This window comes from Hyposmocoma kahamanoa, unplaced genomic scaffold (assembly GCF_003589595.1).
Source record: "Hyposmocoma kahamanoa isolate Upper Pololo Valley unplaced genomic scaffold, ASM358959v1 102, whole genome shotgun sequence".
NCBI lineage: Eukaryota > Metazoa > Arthropoda > Insecta > Lepidoptera > Cosmopterigidae > Hyposmocoma > Hyposmocoma kahamanoa.
The window spans coordinates 14,200,876-14,217,221 of record NW_020653337.1 but is presented as its reverse complement, the minus strand read 5'-3'; the positions used below and the strand labels follow the sequence as shown (position 1 = coordinate 14,217,221).

The 16,346-nt window shown below is 37.0% G+C and overlaps 2 protein-coding genes across 4 annotated transcripts in view; both read right to left on the bottom strand.

The window, feature by feature from the left end:
• LOC113235748 (sorting nexin-20) overlaps nucleotides 1-16,346 on the bottom strand; it is a 43,688-nt gene that overhangs the window by 20,600 nt on the left and 6,742 nt on the right. Inside the window, exon 5 of one of the 3 annotated variants that reach the window (XM_026471654.1) lies at nucleotides 1,299-1,472. The exons of 1 other annotated variant lie outside the window; for it this stretch is intronic. In XM_026471654.1, the coding sequence (XP_026327439.1) occupies nucleotides 1,414-1,472 (59 nt within the window). In that variant the 3' untranslated portion in view covers nucleotides 1,299-1,413. Of the gene's footprint in view, nucleotides 1-1,298; nucleotides 1,473-13,179; nucleotides 13,501-16,346 lie in introns of those variants that run through there. One more of the 3 variants, XM_026471663.1, reaches the window with a different exon arrangement.
• LOC113235775 lies at nucleotides 3,982-4,818 on the bottom strand. The gene is made up of 2 exons (XM_026471675.1): nucleotides 4,500-4,818; nucleotides 3,982-4,352 (listed from the first exon to the last, which is right to left on the bottom strand). Exons 1-2 carry the CDS (start codon nucleotides 4,733-4,735, stop codon nucleotides 4,136-4,138), a joined length of 453 nt encoding a protein of 150 aa, XP_026327460.1. The 5' UTR covers nucleotides 4,736-4,818; the 3' UTR covers nucleotides 3,982-4,135.

Sequence of the window (16,346 nt, the reverse complement as noted above, 5' to 3'; positions counted from 1 at the left end):
TTAACTCGTGAAAATTTTCGTACTATGATTTTCTACGATTTAAGTGTAATTTAACAGCTCTGCGGACCTTCGCTCGGCTTCTCAACTGCTTTTGGCGATAAAGCACCATGCAAGACAACTATTTATAGCAAGTTTGCTTAAATCAAACGCGCTCAAGGGAATCTCAGTGACGAATTTCGTGATCGTCGTCCGTCCACTGCTGTGAACAACAAAAATATCGATGCTGTGCGCCGTATGATCACATGTGGCATACCATGAGATTTGGGCATTTTTAGGCATACGCATGAGTCAAACACAATCAATACTACACAAACATTTGGGTGGAAAAAGCTGTGCTCTCGGTGGGTCCACACAATTTGACTGAGACTCAAAAAACGGATCGCGTCATTTGGTGCAATGCCATGCTAATCAGATTCAACGAAGGCGCGTTAAATTTGGTGTGGGACATAGTAACAGGTGACAAAACATGGATTTATAGTTACGATCACAAAACAAAGACGCAATCGAGCGTATGAGTCTTTCGAGATGAGCCGCAACCAACCAAAGTGGCGCGCGTGCAAAGTGCCTCTAAGCGAATAATTCCTTCTTTTTTGAATAAAACTGGACACGTGGCTACTGTTGCTTTGGAGAATCGTTGTACCATAAATAGTGATTGGTACACGACCATTTGTTTGCCGGAAGTTATTGACAATCTCAGTAAAAATAACCGTAAACGCCGTATCATCTTGCACCACGATAATGCCAGTTCTCACACGGCCAGATAGACAAATGAATTTTTGAAGATGAACAACGTTACCTTATGAGCCATCCCGTATACAGTCCAGACCTGGCACCTTGTGACTTTTATTTATTTCCAAACATGAAGAACCAGTTACGCGGTCAACGATTTTCATCACCTGAAGAGGCTGCCGAAGAGTATGAAAAATATGTTTCAGAGATTGTCACAGAGAAGTGGCATAAAAGTTTTCAAAATTGGTTCATTCGTATGAAAAAGTGCATTAACGCTAACGGAGAATATTTTGAGAAACAAAAATTCATTTCTGACCATTTATAGTATTTTTTTCTTATTCATTCCGGAAACTTATAGTGCGCTCCACGTATAAGCATAAAAAGTCCCTCTTTCTCTTGAAAAGTTCTCATTTTTTGCAAATGTAGACTTATTCCATCAAGGGTGCAAATAAAATAAATACAAGAACCACAACATTATTTATTAGTATAAAAAATTACTTTAAAAAAAGCATACGTTTTTTAAACGGCTATACGTGTTCATTCGTAATTAGATTTGAACATGCCTTTAACAAATTACACCACCTTTCACATAAAACAAAATTTCACTTCAAATACTACAAGTAAAGCTATAATTCCTCAATGTGTGAAAGTCGTCAGCAGCGCCCTTTCTTCTCTGGTCGGTTGTCAGAATTGCCAATTTACATACCTCAAGGCGGCATCGGTTACATCGAAAGTGTTCGCGGCTGTAACCACCAACCACAGTATTAATGACATAGCAAATAATTGTATCAAAGTAGAGTTATTTAAAGAAAAAGCGACAAACCGACAGATGCTCGCGGCCATCTTTCCGCCGCAACAAACGGTCTACCGGTGTCGTGACATTGTGGTCACAATGTCTCCGTTTAAAATCAAATTTCGGTAATTTAATGACGCCAAAATTGCTCGGCAACAGTTGAAAGCTGCAGGATTATGTGAATGACGTGACGATGAATTAAATCTAGCAGAGAAATTGCTGTTACTGGTAACTTTAAAGCCACTTTCTAATTAGCAATTATGGTCTGGTGTATCAAGCCATCGACAATCGACATAAACATTCACTACATTGTAAGCAGTAATTAAGCTCCGTAAAAATTAAGGCAAGTAAGTAAGGTATGAAACAGAGAGTTAAATTATACGTTAATTTAAGGTTGAAAATATGTCTCATGTAAGAAGCAGGGATGTGGCCCGTGAAATTGCCGAAACATCTGCGTCACGAACTTGTTAAAGAAACAATGTCTTAAATGCAACAAAACAATACAAGAGAATCTTTATTCTTACTTTAATTTAAGTAATAAGCAAAGTAACATAATTTTAAGGAGAAAACATTTTCCAACTTTTCCTACTTAACGTTTTTATAAGGAGTAAGTAACTCGTTACAACAATTTTTTGTTAAATTTCAGCATAGTAAGGCGCCGCGCTGTGAAACAGGGTCGGGCCAGAGCGGGGCTTATTAATCAAGCGGGCGACATCTCTGGGCTTAGTGGCATTTTTCTCCAAGGATGTCGTGTTCATTATTCTCAGCAAGGCGGGCGGCGTGATGAGAAATTAATCCGGGTGGGCAGGTGCCACCGCAGGTGTGGTGCGCGGCCAATTTCCCGTAGCAATAAGCTCGCCTGCACCTCTAATCCAAGCTCCACGTCTCCGAGTCATCGACAATGATTAATAAAACTTTTAGTCCCGAATTGTAGGCAGTGGAACGAATACGAAACTTAAAAGAATACAATGCTCTAAGAACACATTTAAATACCTATTTAAAAACCTTAGAAACTTGGCTTATTTAGACTACCAAACTAAGGCCAAAAAATATTTTTTCATATAGAGTTATTTCAGCTGCGAAATTCCAGCAGTAGACATGAAGGAAAACTCGGAACTGCGGCTGGGGTAATCCGAACATATCTCGGTACATTGCTCAGCGAGACACAGCGGGACTTAGCAGAAAGCCTCGCGCGCAGATGCTTATCTCAATAACAGTTTTATTTATTTTTGTGCGCGGCTGATCCTCCGGTGGATCCGTCTAATGAAAATAGAGAAAGCGTTTACTCCGCAAACGGATCCGCGAGGCGACATGAGAAACGCGTCTCAGTAAGACATTTATCTCTCCTATTCTACAGGAAATCGTAAACAATAAATTGTTCTTTTCGTATGTATAACATTATACCAACATATACACCTACACTTTTTCTAAAATGAACAAGAGTTTGGTGTATGAAATAATGTGGTATTACCAGTTATTAATTAATGATGTCATTGTAGCCGGAACTAAATATAGCAGGTCGGCATTAAGGATACTCCGTAATAAACTGTCTATAATGGTTGAATCTGCTCAACATCAAGAGGTGTTTTAAACAAGTCACTGACGACAAACTTGCAGTGCGATGCAGGAGGCGGACGCCGTTGAAATTTATTTAGTCGCGAATTAACGATCGCGGCCCTCGTAAAGCGGGCTTCCACCGCCGTAAACCAGAAGTTGCGACTTGTCGAAGATCGCACGACAAATTGAAACTAACTTTTAATGGTCCGCGGCAAATAGCTACTCAAGTGTAATCTATTCAGAGCTTAAGACCGGAAACATAGCTGAACCCGCATATTACTTGTACAAAAATAGAGTCTAATTTAGTTTAAGTTTAATTTCCGATCTTTATGTAAGCAAATAATTAATAGCCGTAGGTACAAACGTTTATTATTATTGAGGCGACAATGTTACTACAACAAATTGGCCAACGCCCAATTTATTCATTTTGTTTCCCTATGTGAAAACTAAGGATAAATAATAATTTTAAACGGTCAGGAGAAAAAGTACGGTTCGCCACTTATTAAACGGCAATTCTCATCAGGCACCGCAAAGTGGCCACTGGGAGGTGAAAAATCTTACGGCGGCAAGCAACACCGAGCACGGGAGTCTAATTAGGTCATTTGCTATAATTGCCAGCTCCAGATTGGTTTTTTCGCGTCAACAGCGTCTCTCGGGAACTACGAGCGTTTGCTCTAATGAACACTTCTACCACTAGAGTTGAATAACAATGGAAAAGTCTCCAAGGCACCCCCTCTTGTTTGTGCAGTTATTTCCGCCTGCAACCATTTGCCTAACACAATTGCAATATAATACTATATTATATTAACTTGATCCAATACAAAACATAACCACAAAGCTATGCCAAAACAAATACTAACTAATTCAATATTAGTTACTAGGAAATCCAAGTGTAATAATTGTGGAAAATATTTTTATTCAATAAATAAAAAAGTTATATTGACAAATTATGACGTCACAAAATAATATTACAATATTTTTTTTATGATATGTGATTGAAACTTAAAACATTGAGCTTTCCGAGATCGATAAAACCAACAAACCTTTGCCAAAGGTTTACATATCGGAGCCACTGGGTTGAATAGAAGGGGGGCGTTGCTTGCGGTGACGTAGATCGCCTTGAAGTAGGAGAAGATTCTCGTAGTGCTCACCTGATGCGTCCAAAAGGTCAACACATACGCGGACTGCAGCCGTCTGCCGTTCCCGTTCCACGTCCATTGTCTTGTCCGTCGCTTGATTTACCATTAGGACGCTCTCTACCAAATCATCCAACCTAATAAGCGAGATGATAATAACATATTATTGTATAGATTGGTTATTGTTAAAGTGTCATAAAGTCGATAAATATGATATAAGTATCATTATTTCCTTTAAAAAAATTAAAGGACCTAATGGATACGCTTTATATAAGAGCACTTACTTCCGCTTTCGAATTTCCAGATAGAGACAGAAGAATAATGCCAGAAGAGCAATGATAACAGCATTAAGTTCACACCAGTCCAGTTGTTGGGCAAAGATGTGGAACCTTGTCACTCGCAACTTTGGCACCACATTCCACACCGAGAACCCTGGCACAAGTAGCGTTAGCGGCAACGCGAACACCACCAGCAACCCTATTATAATACTTGCGTCGCACTCAGATTTCACCTCAGACATAGTTGTCGGCCACGAAAAGCATTTTATTTGCAAGCAGTTAGAAAGTACAACATCACTTTAACAATTTGCCGTAAATTTAAATTGACCTCATCTGGTAGCCAATCTTTTCGCCATAGAATAGAAAAATCTTGTTAACATGAGTCATGACGTTCTCTTTGGTCATAAGACAGTGACAGACAGAACAACCTTTACCTGTCATTTTTAATACAGCCTATATAGATTGATAACGCAAAAAGTTTTTAATGTTTTCAGCGCAAAGGAAGAAATGGTAGAATTTATCAAACTTATTTACCTATCTGCGTTCTTGGAAGATATCATCTCGATTATACACAATTATTTGTAATTAGGGATTGCCTTGTATATTATATTGATACAAAATAAAAGAAATTATAGGCTTTAAATAATCCTTAGGAGCAACAGTCGAGAGGCAGCAAATGGGGTGGTGTGTGGTGATGTCCGTCACATGGCAGAACCAACGACATACGCCACTCGCGTGGCATATCAATTTCGACTAGGTACACACAATAAAATTGGACGGTCTCCGAGGAGGGCTTAAACGATTCGCCGTTTTGTCTCGGGCCCAGCTGCGTAATGACCGGAGAAGGAAAAAATTGTCAGCAAGAAAACGCGAGGGTAGTCGGGTTTATGTGCGCGCGGCATCTGGTGGCACCGGGCGCCGGGCGGCGACGCGTTCCTAACAGCCTCTGCTTACCTAGCAAAATCCGCGCCAATTTTATTTATCGAAAATATAAACCGATTTGCGGAGGGCCCTCGTAAATTCTGAACGGCTGATTTATGGCGGTTACAGCATGCGCTCGAAACAAACTTGTTTCTTGAAAACTTCTAAGGAGTAGAGACTCCTTAGATGTCTCTTTGTGACAAGATAAAGATTTTGTTAGTGCAGATTTTTTTAACGCTTTTCCACTGCCATGACTTACAGAAAGAGACATTTGTTAAAAGTAATTACTATGTTCTATTTAAGCTGTCTGTACCATGTATTTGTTGTATGTTTTTGCCATGGAAGCGAATAAAGAATTTATCTATCTATTTTCTATGTCACGTAATTTTGTTGACTACGTTTTTAAAACTTGTAATGATTTTCGTATCGCAAGTATTACTTAGCGTATTTGAAAAATAAGCGTAGAAAATAGACATTCACGACCCTTATTTCAGAATGATTGGCTAATAAGTCAAACATTGCGTGCAAGTAAACGTCTCCTGATCACTCGCTATATTAACAGGGTTGAAGTGAATCGCGAACATGTCCCCTGGGCTTCCAATGGCCGCGTCTCTGAGGAGACACGCCACGCGAATCAATTAGGTGATTTGAGGGTTCCCCGTTTGCGTGCAACTCCCACTTACTCAACCTTAGGATTGGTAGACAATTGATTAATAATTACAGAGTCATTGTGTTAGTGTTCTAAACAGACAGTAAAGATAGTTTAGGTTCTTAAAGTAGGTACTCTAGCAACAACATACATATTGGGAGAACAAATAAACCGTCCAGTTAACATACGGTATTTTTGGCTGCTTCTTCTAATGACTTTCATTTTCTGTTTAATGTTGTCGTTACATTGAAAAGGTCTTAGGGACTTTGGCAGTCATGAGAGATGGGTAATTTTCAGGTAAGTATTCTCTACCAAATTCCGGTGGCAATTTTAATTATTTAAATATTGTAGAATTTTATCATGCGAAAGAAACCACGGTCGTAACACAAAATTGTGGAATTGAGAAAACACGTTTTGAAAATTAAAAAAAAACTAATGAAACCAATCACATTATTCTCGTTTATAAATGGATATTAAACATTATGTTTAAGCAAAAATAATAGTATTATTCTCAATAATTGATCTTTTTGTGTTATCTCAATTCCACAATTTTGACTTATGACAGTATTCGATTTCATGTGCGAAGTTACTTAATATTAGAGTATAGTAACCTAACCTTACTCGAATTCTTAAAGAAAAATTGCCACCGAAATTAGGTAGGTACTTAGATAAAAGTAAACTGAAAATTACCCAGATGAGTTACAGCAAATTTTGCTGAACTTTGAATGGTCGCATCTCGATGCTTCGAAAAAGGAAGAGCACAAAAACCGAACTGAGTTCACAAGACTGAAAAACAATTAAAAACGTATTGATTCATTATTTTGTGTAAAACCATTTTTTTTTTAAATATTTACAGGCTTTTGAGTAGCGAGTAGGGCTTTCAATCTCTTTGCATTTTCGCCCCGGCAAAAAAAGTCGAGACTCGAAAGTTTTGGGAAAAGCGAGACTTTCGAGACTATTTCAAAAGTAGGTTTCCATATTTGTAGGCTAGACATTAAGGCAGTCAAAATATGACATTCAAATCAAGGTCTTTTATTTTATAATTTCAAATAATAATTTGAAATTATTTTGAAAATATTTTTTTTTCTTTTTTTTTTTTTTCTTTTTAACAAATGGCGTTTAACATGTGTGGTTCAGGTAGAAAAGACTTGATTTTATTACTATCTGTCTAAAGACAAGATTAAAATCTTCACATGTTAAAGTAATTTCTACTCTACCGTGCTAGCCATGGCTATGTAACCAGAATTAAAAAATGTTTGGCTTAGTCATTGACCTGGTCAATGGGCTTAGTAGATTTTATTAACACGTTTGATTGTGTTAAGTTTCAAGCCTTGATATTCTCGAGACTGATAACATCGAAAATGACAAAAAATAATCAAGACTCTCGAGAAATTTTTGACACCGACATTCCCGAGCCCTTGTAAAACTACGTCAGTAACACATTCTTCCCCCAAGCAGCGTATCAATTGTTGGTACTTGTAGTCATGGAAGAAAAAACAATGGAAGTACCTACCAGAACCGCTGTCGCCAAAACTCACAATATCATAATGTGTAAACATTATGAAATCGTGATAATGATCGGTAATAGTTTCTAATTTAAAAAGACTGAACAAATTCAAGATTGTTAATATAATTTAAACTTTATCCAGTTGACATATCGTTGAAAGTTCAATAGTATAAGTGCTAAGGTATAAGTATTATTGCAAGTTAAGTTTTGATTTTACAATTGAAATTTCAATTAATGTGCCGCCATCTAGCGGCAATAACTGAAAGACGAAGTTTATTTTTCGTTTTAGTGACGATTAACGCCAACCATATTGCAGGTTTATTTTCTTTTTCGTAGAACAAAAAATGTACAACGATAACATAAAAAAGGAAAATTTATTAAAATGGAATAATAAGAAGACTTAACGCTGATATGAAACAGCACCGGGGATAATATTACAGGTGCGACTATCATTTTTGCTATCCTAAGTAGCAGAGTGAGGCATTTTCCCATTTTTATGAGGTTTTGCGCGAGATAATTGGCGACCATAGCGTACCTACAGAGCGAAAATGGCGAACTGAGCTTCAAGTACGTGGACCCACAAACTAATAAGAGATACTCTTACTCTGCATAGTGTGGCAACACTATGCAGAGTTCCACGTCATACTGTTGAGCGTGACACTTCTACTGTATTTATTATTCTGTGCTTGTAGTTGTCACCTAATTGTAAGAAGCATAAACAACAACCTTTACTTTGTCTTCCCGAATTTTTAGAGATAGCGGCAAGAAGTCCTAAAACTCACCCCATGACTGACAGTATTTAGAAATATATAGAGTGGGACTTGCTTCCTATGCACAAAATTTCACTAATGACGAAAAAACTTTCGCACTTTTGTCACATATGGCGTACGGAAAAAAAGCCGTTTAAATCAAAAAACGATGATCGGCAACAATCGCGAGATTTGCTGATTCGTTGCGTAGCGCAGTTGGGAGAGTGGTTGGTAAGTAAGTTCATGTGTGGTTGGTTAGTGGTGGTGGTGGTGGTTTAGGTGTGGTTTAAGTGGAGGTAGGTGAGTTAACAAGGTTTCTTATTTACTATTATAGAATTTTGGTTAGGTAGTATTTTGATTTTTTTGTCTGGATTTCATTAAGTTTTCTTGATATATTATTTTCCTAATGGAGCTGACATGTTTATGTGGATATATGTATAGTAAACTGCCTCTCAATTATTGCCATGCTCTACTGGGCCCATAAATGTACTTAAAACGATTCTATTGTACTTTTGGACAGTAATAAAATTATTGAATATTGTTAGATGAAAGCGTGCTAGCCTAATGGTTTGACCTGCCGCCTTACATACTTGTAACCGAGACCATGGATGGGTTCGACTCCAGACGCGCACCTCTTGAGTTTCTCGGACTTTATGTGCGAAATTTAATTTGGAACTTACTATGGGATTTTCGGTGAAGGAAAATATCATGACGAAACCTGTACGTCGAAGAAGGTTCACAACCTACGAAAAACGTGTGAAGTACCCAACCCCCTATAGCCAGTGTGGCGGACCATGACCTGAACCGTTGCCCGAGATGCGACTCTGGCCCATCAGTCGGACGTATACATGGGTCGATGATGATGATGATAGATATCTAGACATTACAGTACGGTTTCCAATCATGGACACCTAAACATGAACGATCAATCTATTTAGCTAAATTTAAGAAATTCAATATTAAAAAATACATCTTGCATGGTACTTAAAACTATTTGTAAACGAATGGTGTGATTTCTTTTTTTCATGTGACCTATTTGTTACTGGTAACAATGGATGGTCATTCGCTTCAGAGCCATGTCTAATAAAATCAAATCCAGTAATGGACGACCAGTGACAGACATTGTTTCCATTACCGTGTAGACTTAAAATAATGTTACAAGCTATAAACTAAATTAAAAGTCTGGCTTTATAAACGGTAAACAAACGGTAAACACAACTAAAGCTCTTTAATGATAAAATCCGATTATGGACAAAAATGTCCATGATTGGATAAACAGCTAAATGTGCTCCAGTAATAAACACTTTAAATTTTCCAATAAAGGTTCTGTAATTCATTTACGGTTATGTTTTGTTTAGATGCGTAAAATAACACCAAAACACAAAATAACCACAGAAGTCGCCACACTCTTAAATTTGTCACGCCGCATAGTTTGGGTTTAGGCCTGGACTTTCAACTGAAAGTGCCATTTTCTCTCTTAAGTAGACTGTCAAGTGCTACATAAAGAGAAAAAACCCGGTATATGCACGTTTCCTCGATTTATCAAAAGCTTTTGACTTGGTCAATTATGAAATACTCTGGAAGAAATAGCTAAGAGATGCTTATATGCCGGCGGAATGCATTTTGGTTCCAAAATGAAGTGAACCGGGTGAGATGGGTCGACGTTCTGTTAGATGACTATAAACTTGAGTGTGGTGTGACACAGGGTGGGTGGGCTGATATCGCCAGGACTTTTAACCTGTATATTAATTGATTGATTGAGAAACTTAGTGGCATGCATGTCGAGTGCCATATTGACGAAATCTGCGTTAACAACAAGCTATGCTGATGGCATGTACTACTGAATCATTCAATTGACTCGGTTGTAAAGTTAGTGGGCACATGTGAAAGGTATATAGCAGCGCACGGCCTAAAGTACAACTCTAAAAAGAGTGAGTTGCTAATTATCAAATGGAAAATATATAACCCGATAAATGTGCCTCCGATTGTGCTGGGTGGTATTGCGTAGCGAGTAGTTGACAGGTTTAGATACCTTGGTGATATGATCACAGATGATCTAAAGGATGATCTGGACGTGGAAAGAGAGCACAAGGCGTTGGCAATGAGGAGTAATATGCTGACTGGCAGATTTAGTCGATGCACAGAAAGTGTGAAAATAACACTGTATAAGGCTTATTGAACGTCATTTTACTCCAGCAGTCTGTGGTGTCAGTAAACGAGCTTAGAACGCCCTGCGTATACAGTATAACAATGCATTCAGGATGCTGTTGCTGCTACCACGCCACTGCAGCGCGTCAGGAATGTTCACGGAGGCGCGCACTGGTGATTTTCCCACTATAATGCGAAAGAAAGCCGCTTCTTTTCTTCACCGTGTGCGTGGTGGTGACCGGAACAGCATACTGATAACACTCGTGAACCAGTTCGATAGTCCCTTGCTATGGCATCTAATACAAAGAGTCATAGGTGTAATTAAATTAAGTAATTGCATATTATGTAATGTAATTTCAAATGTAATGTAATTTAAAGAAGTACCTACCAACATAGTTGCTAAGTCTTACTAACAAATTATGGTAACTTTTTCTGAAGTAAAGTATTATTATTAAATACCACATTCAAATATAATTGTAAAAAACGTGGTCCACAAATAAGAATTGGATTTTTTTTAAATTTGTTCTCACCGTATTATTTCGAGGATGGAAAAGATTATTTCGCACCCCAATAATGGCGAATAATGATGGCCGCCAGCTGTCAAAATTGAACTGACGTCTTGCATTTCGATCAAAATAAACTTGTGGTGCATTCACGTTGCATAGCGCGCGTTGTCCCACGCACCTTCACTTACAAATTTTAATATAGAATTGAAGCCGTCCTTCGGTGTTTATAAAATTATATTTAAGATATAATTTGGAAGTGAAAAATTAGCGTTTCTTTATTTTTGGTAGTATAGTTCAAAAACATTCATAACTGATGCACTGTCTAGCATCGGTTCCACTAACTTACTAAAAAACGTAATTTATAAAATTAACAACAAGTGCACCCACAACATACACGAAAACCAAACGATCAGCCTGTAGGTAAATAGCTTCATTAATTAATAAACATGGGCTCAGTGATAGCACAAGCCATATGCTGTCGATAGACGCAATCTAACTGTACGACCCACACTTTGCCGGTATTACTCTCATGATTACATGGAAACCAAGCCGACTTCATTTACCTTTATGAAGGGTAAATTGTTTTGGTGAATCCTCATTCCATTTAGTAAATTGATTGCTCGTTTATGACATCAGTTTGTGAGTTTATTGTAGCACAGGTTGTTCGTGTCAGCCGGTACTGGAGTTGCGCAACTGTTTAACGAAACTATGTTTTACTACGAGTATACAGGGTGGAAAAAATCAATGGGACATGACGGGGCCTTTAGTGCTTAAGATAGCAATTTATATTTACAGGAAACATTACTTTATTTTTCTAAACATGAATAAGTGCATTTACAGAATTTTTTAAGTTTGCCTGAACGGGCAATCGAGCTAACTAAAAATGCAAATTGCAAGTAATATGTAACAATTTTATTTTTAAAGAAGACCAAAAATAAAAAAGTAAAACAACCGATCAGAATTTTGAAGAAATACGGCATTATTTCGGGTATTTTTACTAAATAACGTTCCGCTTATGGCTCAATTTATATTGCGGCTGAACGGAGTGGAAGAGAATTTTTGTAACGGTATTGTACATAGCATAATGAACTTTATGGTCAAGCGCATGCTCGAGAATGCTCATGCATTCCGCGGAAGATTTTGGCTCGTATCTAGTTTGTACGTTACACAATTGACCATAACGTTCATTATGCGATGTGCTATGTACAATATCGTTACAAAAATTCGCTTCCATTCCGTTCCGCCGCAATACAAATTGAACCGTATTCACAAACAGGCTAATCTCCACCAGACATCCGCAGAACTGTAGCGGTCTCTTGCGAAAGAGCCAAAATGGCTATTAACAGTCGGCACCCTATTCATAATCACTTCACAATAGGTAAGGCAGCAGTACTTGTCTGGACGAACTCTTTCACAAGGAGCTCTACTTTGAGGTGCAACCTTTGGCTCGAAAGAGCGATCGGACTGTTCTGTCCCGACTCTTCCTCCTGGACACGAGTTACCATGGCCGATCTTTAAATAGGTTTCGAACCAGAAGTAAGAACAATTTGTTCAGATGGGGATTTTCGGATGGTTCTAATCTGTGGATCTACTCTCATTCTCGTTCGACATTCTGTCCGTCACAATTAGTCAAATAAGTAATACTCGACCCATTTAAAAAATGCATGATGCGAATGAAGCTTCATACTTGACATTGTATATTGAGTATAACGGGATTTGATCCCTGGATTGTTTATGCAGGGCGATTCAAACGATGACTCACCTCCCATCGTGACCGGCGTGCCCTAACACCTGCCATTTAAGGATATCATGGCGGCCACAAGTGACACCATCGGTTTGGCTGAATTCAACGAAATTTGAATGAAAGGCAAGGTATAGTGTATGCCATCGACACGATAAGTTAAAATATCAAACGGCGTAGGTACTTTCAAATTCCCTTAATTGTTGAGACAAACAGAGTCAGTCACAGACCAGCGCGGAAGTTTGCTCTTTTTAAGGTTTTGAAGAAGAACTTAAAACGAAGACGTTATTGTTTTCGAATAAATAAAAATGCGCCGCCAATAGTTAGTATATGAAATATATTGTGATTTAACATTACATAGAGCTGCAAGTATACTAAAAATCAGTCACTTTATTTCTAAACGAATATGTCTTTTATAATAACATTAGCTGCAATTCTGTAAATAATTAAATCGAGATTTCAGCGCGCAGCGTAATTTAAATGTTGGTTAAATAAAATTAAAGCATTTGAATATTTTTGTCGGAATAATATTAATAGAGTAATATTTTGAACAATGGCACATTACGCAGAACATAATATTTTTATATGAAGCTACTTAGGTGTAAAGTTTACCAGAATGGACATTGAAAAACAATTTAAAACATTCAGATCTGGAGATGGAGATATTAGATACTAACACTAGTTTAATACATTTATTTTATTACCCCTTTCCACTTTAGTGCTCTCGGGTATAATTTGATGATCCAGTACACATACATCCTTAGTATCCGCATACATTCAGAAATTCTAAAAAGAATGAGCTTCACTTATACATTTTTGTGATTGGTGACATGTCTACGTCCCACCCGAATAAATGTGAAAAAGTTTTTAAATTATTTTTATCAGGCTAAAATGTAATATGAAGTTTATTGAATATCACGATATTTTACCACCGTGGTACTTAATCAATAATTTTTTTGTGAAATTACTCCACTACTTTGTTATAATTATTAATACTTATAATGTTCTATTATCTATTATGAACCTCCTTCGATCCGGCTGGATTAGAACCGTCTTCTAGCAAACCGTGCCCGACGCTATGCCAACTTAGCCACGGAACGAACAAATAAGTATAACAAACCAGTGGAGTAAGTTCACAAAAAAGAATTGAATCATGGTGGTGAATGTGTCACCTGATATTCAATAAAACTTTATTACAAACGTAGGAATGTTTATTTTTTCAAAACAAACGTATATTTCTTTCTTTTTTCAAAACAAACGTATATTTGTATTTTTAAATAAATATGTTTTTTTTTAAACAAATCTATATTTGTTTTCTTTTTTCAAAACAAACTAAATGACAGTCAGCCGTAAACGTTGGTTTGTTTGAAAAAATAATGTAATTTCCTATAAAGCACTCCCATTGATGTTCGTAATAATCAGGTACTAAGTTGGTACTATGCTTTTGATAATAACATTGCCTTTTAAACTAATTAAGGCCATTTGTATATCAGAGAACAAAATAATTGCACTGAAATTTAAAAACGGAATTAAACGCGTTTAAATAATTTAATAGGTATTTGCACACCTACCTATTACCTTGACGTTTTGGCTCAGTTACACTAGTCGTGGTAACGGGCTGACCGGTGATGCGATTTTACGTCTCTATCTCAGCGGTGGAATCTTCATCCACCATCGCTATGTTTTATTTCGCTATTTGTATCGAAGCCGTATTCCGGTTTGCCAGAATACGTATTCAACCAGAATAAGGACACTGTTAGTGTTGAGTGTGGCGGTATTTTGAAAAACATAGGAAGGGTTAATAAAGATTCCACCGCCGAGATGGAGGTGTAACGTCGCATCACCAGTCAGCCCGTGACAACGACCATTGCAACCACGCCGAAGCGTCGTCGGAAAAATAGGTAATTGTGAAAATACCTATTATAGTGTTCTATAATTCTGTCTAGCCACAGATTAAAATGTAATATACATGGCGAGATTCCAAGTGGATCGTTCTTGCAACAAATGATTGTATATCAAGCATACAATACTCCAAAACATGCATCTTACTCAAAACTTAACTAAAAGTTATTTTACTTACATATAGAAATATGTTGGAAGGTAGGTAAATGTTAATTGTAAAACATGCATTTAAACCTCAATTCCTTTTAGGTTCAATTTACATTGCCACAGAACGGAATGGAAGCTAATATTCATAATATAATGAACTTCATGTCAATAAAAATTGTGTAATGTACAGTCGATGCCCTAAGCGACCATTTAGTTCTGAATAGATAAGTGTACAGAAAAGTGTTGAACAAACGTAATCTTCACACGGGCACTTCCCAGAACATCCGGACTAGAACCACTTTTTTTTTAACATCAAGTGACGGGACGAACAAGTCATGCCCGTGATGATAAGCCAGCGAGACAGCATGTCGTCAAAATTTAAAAAAAATTCGCGCAGTCTCGGGACTTTCCGCAGTACTAGTTTGTAGATACTTATATATACCTTACACTATCGACATAAAATTCATTATGCTATGTACAATATTGTTATAAAAATTCGCGGCAAAGTAAATTGAGCATTATGCGTAACTTTACATTTAGGTTTATAAAAATAATTGAGAAACATCTCTATTAATATCACAAGTAACATTACATTTTTCTTATATTTGTATTATGCAAATGATCTATGCTCCAACAGTTGCCGAATAGATAATTTTAACGAGAATGCAATAATAAGTATAATACAGTATAAAATGAAACATGATTATGAAAATAAAGGATTCTTCCAAAGAGCATAAAGTATAATATCATTGGATTCTTCTAACAGACTAGAAAAAATTAATGAGCGTTCAAATAAAATCAACATTCAAATCAATCAACTCAGTGTATATTTTTTAAATAAATAAATAAAAAACGATATTGTGATGTTTAGTTCGACGAATGCAAGGTGAATATGATTGAGAAAATTACATTCGATCCCTCGACATGTTGTAGAATTTCAAAGAACTATTTTTTTACATGACAGCACAACACGAACAATGAATTCGAAAATCAATTCTAGCTCCACTAGTACACGGTCCAGTAACTCATCAGCCTGTGTAGGTCTGCCAAAGTAATATGCAATAAAAAAAATGGACAAAATTTCTGCTTATGAAGCCAAACACAAGGTAGCTGATGTACACTATTGAGGAATTCCTCTCAACTGTGCACCATAACATTGGAATTTCATCTATGTGTCAAGTAAAAACAGTTATTAAACCGGTAAACGGAAAGTGGGTGAAAGCCAATAAACTGGATCACCCCTACTTTTGGAGATAGAATATCCAGCACTATTGTGCAACTTTTCCAACAAAAAACAACCAAATCGATTCATAGAAATTTGCAGTCGGAATCCGAAGATTGCCGAGAGTCAGTAATAGGATATATGTTAAGACCCTTAAAAACGATTTTCCAAATTCCTCATTTGTCACGAGATTTTAGTAGCCTATACTATGCATTCAAAGTTATTAGGTAGATTCTAGTAGCCTGTATAGGGTACTAGAATTTATATGGCAACATAAATAATGGACAGTATTGTCCGTCCAACTTATTAAGTGCCAATAAATCTTACATCGGCACATAAACCATGTTAATAATATATTATT

Coding starts and splice junctions, on each gene's coding strand:
- LOC113235775 (XM_026471675.1), bottom strand. CDS start 4,735: ATGTCTGAGGTGAAATCTGAGTGCGACGCAAGTATTATAATAGGGTTG. Junction 4,353..4,499: donor CTGGAAATTCGAAAGCGGAA/GTAAGTGCTCTT, acceptor CTCGCTTATTAG/GTTGGATGATTTGGTAGAGA.